The sequence below is a fragment of the Hordeum vulgare genome, chromosome 1H (genome assembly GCF_904849725.1).
Source record: "Hordeum vulgare subsp. vulgare chromosome 1H, MorexV3_pseudomolecules_assembly, whole genome shotgun sequence".
In the NCBI taxonomy this organism is placed as follows: Eukaryota; Viridiplantae; Streptophyta; class Magnoliopsida; order Poales; family Poaceae; genus Hordeum; species Hordeum vulgare.
Genome location: NC_058518.1, coordinates 440,900,859 through 440,914,962, shown reverse-complemented (window position 1 = coordinate 440,914,962; position 14,104 = coordinate 440,900,859). Strand labels below are relative to the sequence as shown.

The 14,104-nt window shown below is 47.3% G+C and overlaps 1 protein-coding gene across 1 annotated transcript; it reads left to right on the top strand.

The window, feature by feature from the left end:
- Positions 1-6,745: 6,745 nt before the first annotated feature.
- LOC123413236 (2-oxoglutarate-dependent dioxygenase 11-like) lies at positions 6,746-8,734 on the top strand. Its single transcript, XM_045106182.1, has 5 exons — positions 6,746-6,915; positions 7,033-7,270; positions 7,388-7,644; positions 7,919-8,249; positions 8,406-8,734. Exons 2-5 carry the CDS (start codon positions 7,049-7,051, stop codon positions 8,646-8,648), a joined length of 1,053 nt encoding a protein of 350 aa, XP_044962117.1. The 5' UTR covers positions 6,746-6,915; positions 7,033-7,048; the 3' UTR covers positions 8,649-8,734.
- The last annotated feature ends 5,370 nt before the right edge of the window (positions 8,735-14,104 follow it).

Sequence of the window (14,104 nt, the reverse complement as noted above, 5' to 3'; positions counted from 1 at the left end):
TTTCACCTAAAGCTTTTCCTAGGGATTGTGCTATCTTGGTGCTTGCCATTAATCCGAGTTCTCAACGTATCCTCTTGGTGTAAGATTTGTTCATATCTATCCTTGTTTCTTTTAGTGGTTGGTTGTCACCTCATGTTTGTTGAGATGATTTTCATAAGCCCACTACTATCTTGTCCTTTTCGTTGTTGGTTTTCCAACTACTCCGTCTATTCTTCTATCTGGAGGCTCTTAAATTCTATTGTGATGATAGTTGGCATTCTTTTCTTCATTCTCTTCTTCTGCTTGAGCTAGTTCATATTCTCTTGTTCTGGAGGCATTGTGTTGTTGCTCTTATGGGTCTATTTTGTTGTTCTATCAAGATCATGGTGTCCCTTGCTCTATTGTACTTGTTTGTTGTGATTATTGTCTAATTCTCCTACCTTTTCGAATTTTTTGTCCCATTTTCCTACCGAAGTGCTGCCGAAATTTTCCGTGAATTCTGGCTTCTTTCTCATGTCATTCCTCATCGTCTTGCAACCTTCAAGGATCGTTGGTTTCACTCGTTTGTCAAAGAAGCGACTAATTTTTACCTCTTGTTCTTTCTCATCCTCTCCCCCTTTCATTCTTGGATCTCGGGACGAGATCTTCTTGTAGTGTAGGAGAGTTGTGACAGCCCGAGACCGACGTTCCAGAAGATTCCCCCTTCTTTTCCGTTTTTGTCGTGTGATTAGAATTATTCGTTGCATCGTCATGTAGTTGCATCATCGCATCATGCATGGCATCATGTCATCGGTGTTTTGTCGGTGTTGCTTGTTGCTTCGTGTTGTTGGGTGTTAGTGTTTCGTGAGTGGCGTCGTTTGTTGGCGCGATGAGAGAGGGAGCGCGAGAGCCACCGCTAAACCCCGTTGCACCGCCGACCTAAACCTTCTCCCCCCTCTCCCCTCCTAAGTTGTTTTGTGGTTTTGCTAAAGATTTCTAACTTTACCCCTCTTCCAAAATATTCGTCTTCTTTTAAAAAGTCCTTTTATTAAATGTAGGGGCAACCCTTAGGGTTTTGTTTTATTTCTCCGCTTGTTTTATTTTAAAACCCTCCCGTTTTATTTTCTCTTTTAAAAGGCTTTTATTTATCCTTTAAATAAAGAGTTTTATTTTAAGTCTTTAAAAAGGGTTTTGATTTTTTTAATTCTTTTAAAAGGAGTTTGATTTTAATCTTTTGTAAAAGGGGTTGATTTTATTCTTTAATAAGAAAAGGGTTTCGATTTTTAATTCTTAAAAAAAGTGTCATTTTATTTCTTTTGAAAATGCCCAAAACTATTTCTTATAGTGGGGTATGTTTTTTTAAGTAGTTAAAAGACATTTTTTTCTTTATTTTAGTTTTTCTGTTAAAACCTTTTCTTGTGAGTTTATATTTTTTTTACTGTTCTTTTAAAAAAAAGGAAAAAGAAAAATCGGGTTTTAAGAAAAAAAAAACAACTGGGGGAGGACCCAGGCCAAGGCCCAGCCGGCCAAGGCCCAGGCCTCCCCTCGCCAACCTGCCCTAGCGTGCTGCCCAGCGCCTCGCCTCCTCGTTGCTCTCTCCCGCAGCTCCCTCATCCTCCCCGTGCTCCACCCCAGCGCCATGGCCACCGCCTCGCCTCTGTTCCCGTGCGCCCCGCCGGCTCGCCCCGCCGCTAGAGCACCCTCAGCCCCGCGCCGCCAACCCTCGGCCTCGCCGCACCGCCGACCGCCTCGCCGCCCCCTCGGTCCGCCGTGCCGCCTCTGCGCCGTCTCCTCCTCGAGCTGCGCCGCCTCCGGCGCCGTCTCGCCCCAGCGCCGGCCTCCGCCCTGCTCCGCCCCGCCGCTGTGCCTCGCGCGCCGCCTGCTGGAGCCCCGCACCTCCCGTCCGTCGCCGCGCCCCTCCAGCCCCGAGCGCTGCTCCTCCCTCGCCGTGCCGCGGCTCCCCGCGCCGGCAACGCCTCCTCCCTTCCGCGTCGCCTCGCCCTTCGCCCCTGCGCCCAGCCCCCATGGCCGCCGACGCCGTTACCCTGCTGCCAGGAACTTCGCCCGCGGCCTCGAGCGCCAGGAACGAGTTCCCCTGCCCGACCTTGTTTTCCCGCGCCATGGTCTCGAGCTCGCCGTGCCGCGGCTCCCCTTGCTGTGTGCCCCTGCCGAGCTGCAGGAGCTGCGCCCCGTCTGCTCTGTCGTGGCCGTCTCCCACCGGTACCCCGACCCCTCCCCGTTGGTGTGTGCCTCGTCGGCCGCCTAGTCGTCGGACCGAGCCGCCGTCGCCTCCTGCGTTCCCTGCTATCACTCGCCTCCAGGCCACGAGCTGCCGTTGCCCTTGCCGCGCCGCCTCCCCTGCCGCTGTTCTCGGCGCCATGCTCGCCGTGCTGTTGGAGCCGTTGCTGCTGCTACTAGGTGCATCTTGCTGTTGTTGCCGTGCTTGCTTAGTTGCTGTGGTTGCTGCTAGCTTGGCTTAGCTGCTGCTCGCCTTGGTCCCGCGCGCCTCCGTGCTCGCCCTGTTGCTGTTCTGCTGCCTTAGGTGTGCTTGCTACCGAGTGCTGTTGCTAGTTGCCGTAGATGCTGCTGCTGCTAGCTGATGCTTTTGCTGTTAGATGCTAGTCTAGGTAGCTAGTGGCTTGCGGTTGTCCGCTTATTCTAGTCGTGATGCTGCCGCTTGCGTAGCTGCGCGGACCATCCTCGCCTACCGTGAGTCGTCGACGAGATCGGCAAGTACAACGACGACCTCGACGAACCCCGAGCATCGACGGAGACGTGATCGACTACCGACGCCGAAGACCGTCTGCCGTCGCCGAGAGTACGACTACCGTCGACGAGACCGTGTACCACTACTTCAACTATCGGCGCGTGTACGACTACTTCCACGACGACCACGACGTTCGCTTCGACCGAACCCCTCCGATTCGCATGCGTCGAAGGTATACCGATGGGACATGTCGTGTACCGTGTGCTAGTGATGTACGGATGTATGTGTTGTACAAGTCGAATGCATGTATGCACCTTTTTATTTGCCGTGCACGTCGTCTTCCTTTTCGTCGAGCCCTCGACACATGGGAACCCGAGATACGGGATCACCCCATCTTTATTTACCATTCCCGCACGTGTTCGTATACGTTGGCACCGGTTTCTCCTCGAGTTACCGGGACCGGAACTTTGCCGTGGCATCGTTTCCGATTCGCCGCCTTGTTTTCCTCTCGCTCGCCATGGCGACACCATGCTTATTTCCTCCTTGTTGTGATGTTTGAACTCGCATGCATAATGCATTCATGGCATAACATATTGTGTTGCATGTCTTTTGTGCCGTAGATCCGATCTATGTTTCGCGTGGTAACCGACTAGGATGACTTGTAGGATCATCGCTTCGCCCTTGCCATGATAACCACAATGTAATATTGCTGTGATAATTAACGGGAGTGAATTAAATAATTAAACGTGGAGTTTCGTCGATATGCAACGCTTCACTTAATGTGTAGAGTTTGCGTGAGATGAATTGCCATGCCATCCCTTGCATCTTTGAACTAATCATGCATCATATTAGGGTGTGCATCATGTCTTGCTCTGTGGTGGTGAATACTTGTGTTGATGTTTGTTTCCGGTTTGCCCGTCTCGATAGAGTTCCGCAAGCGTGTCGGAATGTGAGGACCCGTTCGACTACGTTGGTTTGCCGACTTCTCCGAGTTGTCCTTCCAAGCGGGATCTCAGGCAAGATGATCATTTCCCCAGATACCATTACTATCATTGCCATGCTAGTTATTTCGTTGCTACCGTTTATGTCTCGTTGCCTACCACATGTTTCCATATCAGCCTCTCAACAATGCCATGATTACCTTCAACCTGTTCGACCTAGCAAACCACTGATTGGCTATGTTACTGCTTGCTTAACCCTGTTGTTAGCGTTGCTAGTTGCAGGTGCAGATGCTTCCATGTGAAAACATGGGTTCCTTGTCATATCACCCTATTAATGCTATTTAATTTAATGCACCTATATACTTGGTAAAAGGTGGAAGGCTCGGCCTTTCTAGCCTGGTGTTTTGTTCCACCTTTGCCCCCTTAGTTTTCGGCTAACGGTGTTATGTTCCATAAACGAGCGCTCCTAACACGATCGGGGTTGTTATGGGGACCCCCTTGATAATTCGTTTTAGATTAAAGCTGGTCTGGCAAGGCCCAACTTTGGTACTACTTTTGCCTAATCACTAATAAACTGCATATGGAGTAATTAACCCGAGGAAATTTAATCAACCCCCGGGCCAGTGCTCCTCATGAGTGTTGGCCCCACCTGAGCGATGTCCGGCGCCCCTCTGGTCACCTGGAGGTTTAGCGATCCCGACGTCTAGCTCATCCGCCGTGTCCTGAGAACGAGGTACGCGACTCCTATCGGGATCGTCGACACATCGGGCGGCCTTGCTGGATTAGTTTTACCTTTGAGGAGATATCTTGTGCATCGGGATTCCTGTGATGCTTTGGTAATCTCAGAGTTGAGGTTTTCCACTAGGGAATCCGACGAGATCGCGAGCTTCGTTATTGAGGATTTCTATGCGGCTTGTGGTAATTTGTGATGGACTAGTTGTAGCACCCCTGCAGGGTTAAATCTTTTCGGAAAGCCGTGCCCGCGGTTATGTGGCAACGTGGAAACTTTGTTTAACACTGGTTCTAGATAACTTGAAGTTAACTTAATTAAAAAACATGCCAACTGTGTGCGTAACCGTGACTGTTTCTTTCGTGAGTTCCTTCTCCGATCGAGGACACGGTGGGGTTATGTCTGACGTAGGTAGGTGTTCAGGATCATTCATTTGATCATCAGTAGTCACGTCCGCTATGCGTAGATCTTCCCCCTCTTATTTTTTGTACTCGTAAGTTAGCCACCAAATATATGCTTAGCCGCTGCTGCAACCTCACCACTTAACCATGCCTCACCTAACAAGCTTTGCTAGTCTTGATACCTTTGGAAATGAGATTGCTGAGTCCCCTGTGGCTCACAGATTACTACAACACCAGTTGCAGGTACAGGTAAAGGGTACTTGACGCGAGCGCGTTGATTGTTCATTTGGAGTTGCTTCTTCTTCTTCTTCATCGATCTAGGATGGGTTCCAGGCCGGCAGCCTGGGATAGCAAGGATGGACGTCGTTCTTCTTTTGTCGTTGGTTTTCGTCCGTAGTCGGACCCTGCTCTTACTCTTGATGTTTATGTAATGTACTGATGTGATTCTGCTGTAGCTTGTGGCGAGTGTAAGCCAACTCTTTATATAACTCTTCTCTTCAGTACATGTACTTGTAACGATATCCATTCTTGCGACACGACGAGATGCGCTTCTATCCCTGACGAGGCCCTCGTGCCAAATTGAGGACAGGGTCGCATCTTAGGCGTGACACAGGGGCTGGGGCTATGTGGTCCGTGATCAGGCTGGAGAATTTATCGCTGTTGGTGCGCCCTAGTCATTGAACTTGAAAAATGCTTTGTAGTTTGAAGTCTTGCTGCAATTGGTGGGGCGATCAGCATCGAGGCTAATCACATCATCTTTGAGTCTGGTTCCTTAATATTTGTTTATGCTTTGAAGTGGAACGAATACGACAAGTCAACTATTGATGTGCTGGTGAAGGAAGCTAGAAGCCAATGTATTCTAAACTTTGATTCCTATGCTTTTTCGTTCAGCCGACACACTCGTAACTCTGTAGCCAATGAGCTTGTCAAGTTGGACGTTCATTCTGAGTCGCATGACAACTTCTGTGAGGCCTCTACCCTCAATTGCATTGTAAAACTGTTAGCCAATGGAATTTCCATTTTTCCGTAAAAAACACGGCAGTACACATGTCCAGCACGCAGCACGTTAAACAGAGGCTGCCCCGTCGGCCACCGCTGTTGCATGCGCTCCCACACAGGACTACAACTCACATTTTCCGTTTTCTGCATTCTTGCGCCAGCGGCTAGCCTACCTTGTTTTCAGAAACCACGATGCATCATGCATGCCGGCAGGCTGGTCATAGTGAAAAGTATTATATAATAGTATCATGCATATAATACTATTATATGATACTACCTTTATAATGCATAATACTTTCTCCGTCACGGTTTAGAAGGGACAGTTAAACTTGCGTGCGTTTCCAAAATAGACAAGGTTTAAGGCGTGAAAGCAATTACTCTTATTAATTAGTACTAATACTATTCATGCATGCGCCCTCTCAATTTGCTGCTCACGAAGTAGTAGTATTTCCTCAGTTGATTAGGCACATTAGCATCTACACCTACTACATCTCATAACCAATCGGTGACTACCTTGGTCTCAGAAATTTTCCAAGCGTGTCTTCTAAACCGTGACGGAGGGAGTATCATAAACTAGTATCATAGATGACCTCATTTATTGACATGCATGACACATAGTAGCATAGCATTTAACATGTTATGATATCTATCTATGTTACTCTAACTCTCTCTCTCTTCTTTAATTATCTACTAAATCAATATATTTGCTAGTCCAAGTATATGTTACCATCTAAGTTACTCACACTATGGCCAGCCTCAAACGAGGCGTTGGTGAGCTAGTCCGTGACCTTTTTGGAATATGCATGTCTGTGCTGCGCCTCTGCGGTGCTCTACGTAGTCAGGTCTATGTCTATTTTGGAGTAGTATTATTAATTACCGTTTAGGTACGACAGGGTGAGTGTGACACTTGGCCATAGGCTATGATTAATTACATAGCGTAGCGGCGGCAGCTATTGCATGCACATATCACACATGACACATGTAGCTTTTCTTTCAAAGCCATGGTGACGCTGCACGGTGCATTGTACATGTGTTAACTCTCCCTTGATCCAATAGTCTATATAAACCAGGTTCTTTCCTCTGGCAATTTCACACTAGCTGCGTTATTTAGTTGTAGAGCAACAAGTTACTTGTGGCCGGACCAAGATCCGTCTCTGATCTCTCTCCAATTTTTTGAAGGTAATACTGTGTCCCGGTTCATCGTGCATGATCTTCGAGCTTTTCCTACATGTCCGTTTATGAGCAGTTGTACTGAAAGATGGAGGGGGCCTATTTGCACTGAATCGGTCATTTCAGATTCTTCTGTGCAACTATGGGAAGCATAGGGACGGTGCAGGAGCTTGCTGGCGCCCTCGGCACGCCCGACGTGCCAGCTCAGTACATCGCGCGCCCACACGAGGACCAACAGCTCGCCGAGGCGGTCGTAGCGCCGGTCCCTGTCATCGACCTCGTTAGCCTTTCGGAGCTCGGCGACGGCATCTCCGACGAGGCGGCGAAGCTCCGGTCAGCCATCGAGTCTTGGGGCCTCTTCATGGTAACTAACAACCCTACGAGCTGCAGCCACAGTCGGCCCTACTCCACAACAGTATTTTGGAGCAAGAAAAAGCATGCATATGCATATCCATGTCGTTTCGTACGTATCTTCTTGCAGGTCTGTAACCACGGAGTAGATGCCGTAATGGACAACATGATGGCCGCGTCAAGGGAGTTCTTCCGGCAGCCGCTCAAAGAGAAGCAGAGATACACCAACCTGAACGGCGGCGAGCAGTTCCAGTTCGAGGGGTATGGGAACGACCGGGTGAGCTCGCCGGACCAAATCCTTGACTGGACTGATCGCCTCTACCTCAAGGTGGAACCAGAGGATGAGCGGAGCATCGCCCTCTGGCCAGCACATCCCGAAACCTTTAGGTGACCGACCTCACAGAGCAACGTCTTAACAAATTTCCTTGCTCAATGGAGGATTCGTCGTTGACTGATCATGTCATCATGATTCATACTTCCTCCGTTCCATAATATAAGTCTTTTTAACGATTTCACTACAGGACTACATACGGATGTATATAGACATAATTTAGAGTATAGATTCACTCATTTTGCTCCGTATGTAGTCCCTTAGTGAAATGGCTTAAAAGACTTATATTTAGGAACGGAGGGAGAATTGAGAACATATATTTTGTTGCAGGGATGCTCTGCACGAGTTTACGAAGAAATGCGGAGGAGTGAAGGACGATCTGCTCAGGGCAATGGCGAAGCTGCTGCAACTTGACAACGATAATTACTTTGTGGAACACTTCGGGGAGAAGCCTCTCACTGACGCGAGATGCAGCTACTACCCGGAGTGCCCGAGGCCGGAGCTCGTGTTTGGCCTCAAGCCCCACACCGATGCAACTGTTGTTACTGTCCTTATGGTCGATGACAGGGTTGGTGGCCTACAAGTTCTCAAAGATGGGGTCTGGTGGGATGTACCGATCGTACCTCACACACTACTCATGATCATAGGAGATCAAATTGAGGTACGCTTGTAAAAATAAAATTTATATCCTGAAAAGTATTGTTATGTGAAAAAGTTATATGGAGGGCATCTCGAAACTTCAAATCTTCAACATTGTGAGTTTTCCACAAAAGGTATATCCTCTCGGGCTGATAAAGGTTAAGCTTTTGTGACACAGATAATGAGCAATGGGCTCTTTAAGAGCCCTCTGCATAGGGTCGTGACAAACACAAAGAAAGAGAGGCTATCGGTGGCACTAGACTACTATGTTGATCCTGAGAGAATAATCGAGCCATCGGCTCAGTTGGTCAATGAGAAGCGGCCGGTGTTGTATACAAAAGTGAAGGTTAAGGACTACTTTGCCAGAAGTTACAACGCTTTTACTCAAGGGAAAATGGTTATCGATACAGTGAAGATCTAACTAACTCTACTATCACTGCTTTCATTCAATAAAATATGGTCATTCTGCAAAAGAAGTGTTTGTATTCTATTTTATACCTAATGATAAAGCGGCTATTCCTTCCGTCGAAAAACTCACCACGGTATTTTTATAAAAAAGCCTCTGTGATTTTTGTTATTCAACCCGCGCTCCATCATTTATCTGCAACGCAAAAGGAAAAAGATGATTCGCTGCAAAAATTATACCCGTATGCATCGCCTCCTCCCGTCGAACCTGGGCCACCCTGGCCTGTGCACAGGCCGCCGCGGCCGACCTCAACCGCCACCGCTGCTGATCTCAACCCACCCGCCTCCGCGGCCGTACCTCTCCCCGCTCACTGCCCCCGTTGCGGCGCTCGAGCGCATCGCGTCGACCCTGGTCCACCCTGGCCTGTGCCCAGGCCGCTGCCACACCACTCACCGCCGCGGCCGACCTGAACCACCACTGTTGTCGATCTCAACCCACCCGCCTCCGCGGCCGTACCTTTGCCCGCTTGCTGCCCCCGTTTCGGCGCTCGAGCACAGCTTCTGGATCAAATCAACGCGACAACTAAAGTGACTGGGGATGATGCGTCTGCTCGATGCAGAACGGCGGCGGCGCGCGGATAAGGCGTGGCGGGGCAACGCGACAGCTACAGTGACTGGGGATGATGCGTCTGCTCGATGCAGAACAGCGGCGGCGCGCGAATAAGGCGCGGCGGAGCGAAGTACTTGCAGGTGGAAGCGGGCCTCCATGGCTCACACGGGGAACTCCGAGGTTATGGCGCTGCAACGGCGACTCCTTATGGCCAGATTGAGGCGCTTAACCCTTGCTCCCCTCATCATATCCCCTCCTCCGGCAGGAACTCATCATCTGGTGAGATCCCCTTCCCGTACCTCCAACCGTGTGCCAAGCACCGACAAGAAATTTTGTTTTGTGGGGATTTGTTTGCTGATGAATGAATGTATTGAATGTAAGATTGCATTGTTGTAGAGACAAAGAGTGGAACACCGCCTTCAGTTTGTCATCTGATCCCACATTCTCGACCCCATGAGTGAAATAAGATAACAGTCCATTGATCAATTCACGTAGCCTCTTTGTTTTGCTTTGCTTGTTCCGTTCAATTTCTCATCATGGTGGAATTAACAATGGACGGGTTGATTTCTCAACAAAATATGATAGGACTGACTACACTAGTTAGTTAGCTTATTATTTTAATAAATTAAAATGATTATAAAAAGATTAAAAGCGTGTGGTATTTTTTTTTCCGTTGCAACGCACGGGTCCTTTTGCTAGTATGTATTCATGTATCGTTACATCCCTCGGTGTATTCACTATCTTTGTTCAATAACACATGTTGTTTCATGTTTGCCGTGGTCTACATGCTAATAAAAAAATGTGTTGATAACGCCCACACGTGTGGGTGTTAAGGAGTGTTGCCCACACATTCTGTATGGTGTGTAAGGAAAACAGTCCACACGCGTGTGTGTGGGCAAAACAGTTAACGCTCACACGGGCGGCCTCCTGCCTCGTGACCCGCACATACGGCCTGCCACCTCGAGGTCCTGTATGCCCCCCATGTGACAGTTTCACTTAGTTGCCATGTAACACTGGAAAGACATGGCAACTGACAGGCATGCGGACACGATCAGTTCCACTCAGTTGCCATGTAACACTGGAAAGACATGAAAACTGACACGCATAAGGGCACAACACTTCCACTCAATTGCCATGGGAAAGACATGGCAACTGACAGGCATGCGGGCACAACTGTTCCACTCAGTTGCCATGGGAAAGAAATGACAACTGACAGGCATGCGGGCACGACAGTTCCACTCAGTTGCCATGGGGAAGAAATGGCAACTGACAGGCATGCGGGCACGACAGTTCCACTCAGTTGCCATGGGAAAAACATGACAAATGACAGGCATGCGGGCACGACAGTTCCACTCAGTTGCCATGTAACACTCGAAAGACATGGCAACTAACAGGCATGCAGGCGTGTGGGCACGGCGTCAGTTCCACCACACGTCGGGTTGGCAACCGCGTGTGGGCGTGCGCGAAACAGGCGTGTGGGCGAACTCCTTAACACCCACACACCAGCCCCTTCCTACGTGCCACAAAAAAACTGCTAAAAGTGCCAAGATTAGTGCAAACCACAAACGGACGCAGATCCATGCGTGTGGGTGGTTTGCAAACGCCCACACGTGGGGTTATATTTTCTCTAAAAAAATAAGGTTCATAATGAATGTATTTTTTCCATAAAAAGGTATGTGATTATAATATTTCTACATGAGAAATCCAAATAACTTTGTATATAGTATTAATGAAATGTAAGGTCAAGGACTATACTTCTGGGTTGTATGAGCACGTGTCTTGACTCGTGAGTATAACTGGCCATGGGCAGCCCGACTCAGACGGCCCGACCCGACCCAGAGGCCGAGCCCGGGACGGGAAATTGAGCGTGAAAATCGGGCCGGGATGGGCTCGGGCCCATGTGAAACAAATTTTAAGCCGCGGTCGGGCTGGGCCCATTGGGCCTTGTCGGGTTTTGCCGAGCTCGGGCCGGGCTTGGGTCCAATATTTAGGCTCGATGGTCGGGCCGGACCGGCCTCGGGCCTGAATTTTCAGCACCGGGCTTTTTCGATCCGGCGAAGCCCGGCCCGACCCGACATACGATCATGATAGAGACAAAGTTGTCCCTGTCTTTTGATGAGATAGTGGTTATCATTTTGGTGGAGTAGACTTTGATGATCCGACTACGAACGTGTGAGAACTCCGCGCCTTAGCAATCGCTAAACCAACTCCGAGAGGTTATTGACCATGCCGGAGCACGATCAAATCTCATCATGAGGATCTGTTTCCTGCATGCAAACAAAGAACAAGCAAGAAACTAAGATTGCAATCTGGATATTATGAATATAAGAGGAAAGCTTTATTGATGAAAGTGGGGTTCTGTGACGCCGTTGTATGTTCGTGGAACACCAACGAAGAACGCGAAGTTGAAGCAATGGCAAACTTGTAATCTAAACAAAACCCAAGTCTAAAGGGCGTCCTAAGGGCTGTATATATGGGGGAATAGAGGAGGAATTTCGTGACCCCTTGGAGGGGTCCTAAACCGACCTAACTCAGTTTCCCCACACATATTGACTCTAAAAATATCCTATAATATGGCATTTTGAAATTACATGGACATGGCCAAAAAATAAGGTGGCGCATCACCTATAATAGCATATGGACGAAATTTATAAAGTGATGTCTTGAATATTTCGTCCAAGACTTCATGCTATCCTTATGGTGGCTTCAAAGTGCGAAAATCACTAGTGGAAGATCCATTGTTCTTTGTCGCACATGCACCTTCTTCTCCATGCTTGATCCCGCTCCAACGGATATCCTTCTTGTCCATGCTAGATCCTTCATTCATAAGTACAACAAAAGTATCTAACTTAGGCAGCATCATATGTTCATGAACATTGGAAGGATTTCCAAGAAATGAAAGTACCTGGTAATTCAATTGGCGTGCGTGAGCTCTAGTAACTGGTCCAGTATGTATAACAGTTGGGGCTCCGGGTATAATAATGGTATTGATGCCCTCATCATCCCCCTTCTTGAACTGAAGTCGTCCTCGATGGAAGCTCATCTCCTCACCCAAATATGGCTTCAAATCCGCAATGTTAAAAGTGGGACTAACCCCAAGATCTGCACGCAACTCAAGTCTATATGCAGTATCATTTATTCTCTCTAATACCTTGAAAGGACCATCAACACGTGGCACTAGCTTATACTTGGGCAAATCAGGAAACCTACCCTTACGCAAATGCAACCAAACAAGATCTCCACATGCAAAGACAACATGTTTTCCTTAGTTAACTCATGCATCTTTAATATCAAATCAACATGTTGTTTAGCATCAAAATTAACCTTCTACGAAGATGGAAGAGGTATCAAATCAATAGGTGCATGAGGAAAGAAACCATACACAACTTCAAAATGGCACATCTTACTAGTAGAATGCAGCGAACGACTATAAGCAAATTCAATATGAGGCAAGCATTCTTCCCACATTTTCAAGTTTTGCTTCAAAACAACCCTAAGCATAATAGACAATGATCTATTGACTACTTCAGTTTGTCCATGAGTTTGGGGTGACATGTAGTACTAAAAAGCACTTTTGTCCCCAGCTTAGCCCATAAACATCTCCAAAAGTGGCTAAGAAATTTAGCATCATGATCTGAAACAATCTTATTTGGCACACCATGCAAGCGAATAATTTCACAAAAGAACAAATCAGCCACATTAGCAACATCATCACTTTTATGACATGGTATAAAGTGTGCCATTTTTGAAAATCTGTCCACGGCAACAAATATGCTACCCCTCCCCTTCTTTGTTCGAGGTCAACCTAAAACAAAGTCCATAGATATATCCTCCCAAGGAACACTAGGTACATGCAAAGGCATATATAAACCATGAGGATTGAGTCGTGACTTAACTTTTTGACATGTCGTGTAGCGAGCAAAAAAACGCTCAACATCCCATCGCATCTTTGTCCAAAAGAAATGTGTAAGAAGCACACCCTCCATCTTCTTTACACCAAATTGTCCCATTTATGCTCCTCCATGCACCTCCTGTAACAACAAAAGACGAGTGGAGTTAGCTGGAATGCATAGTTGTTAGCACGGAACACAAACCCATCATTAATGATGAACTTGTTCCATATTCTCCCTTCTTTACAATTCTCCAACACATCTTTTAAATCAACATCATGTACGTGTTGATCTTTGATGGTCTCCAAACCAAATATTTGAAAGTCAAGTTGTGAAAGCATTGTAGAACAACATGACAATGCATCAGCAATAACATTTTCTTTACCCTTCTTGTGTTTAATGACGTACGTGGACGTCTTAATGAATTCAAGCCATTTAGCATGTCAACGGTTCAGTTTTGCTTGACTTTTAATATGTTTGAAAGTTCATGATCAGACTATATGACAAATTCTTTGGGCCATAAATAATGTTGCCATGTTTCCAAGTCCGAACAAGAGCATATAACTCCTTATCATAAGTAGAATAATTCAGACTAGGCCCACTCAATTTTTCAGAAAAGTATGCAAGAGGTTTACCATCTTGTAATAACACAACTCATAATCCAATTCCACTAGCATCACATTCAAGCTCGAAAGTCTTATTGAAATTAGGAAGTTGGAGTAAAGAATCATGTGTTAATTAACTTATATCTTTCAATACCGTGAAGGCTTCTTCCTATGCGGTACCCCAAGCAAAAGGGACATCCTTCTTTGTAAGCTCATTGAGAGGTGTAGCAATGGTGCTGAAATCTCTCAGAAAATGCCTATAGAAACCAGCGAGGACAAGAAAATTCCTCACTTGTGTGACCGTTTTGGGCTGCGACCAACTCTCAATAGTTTCAATCTTGGCTTTATCAACTTCAATTCTGAGTGG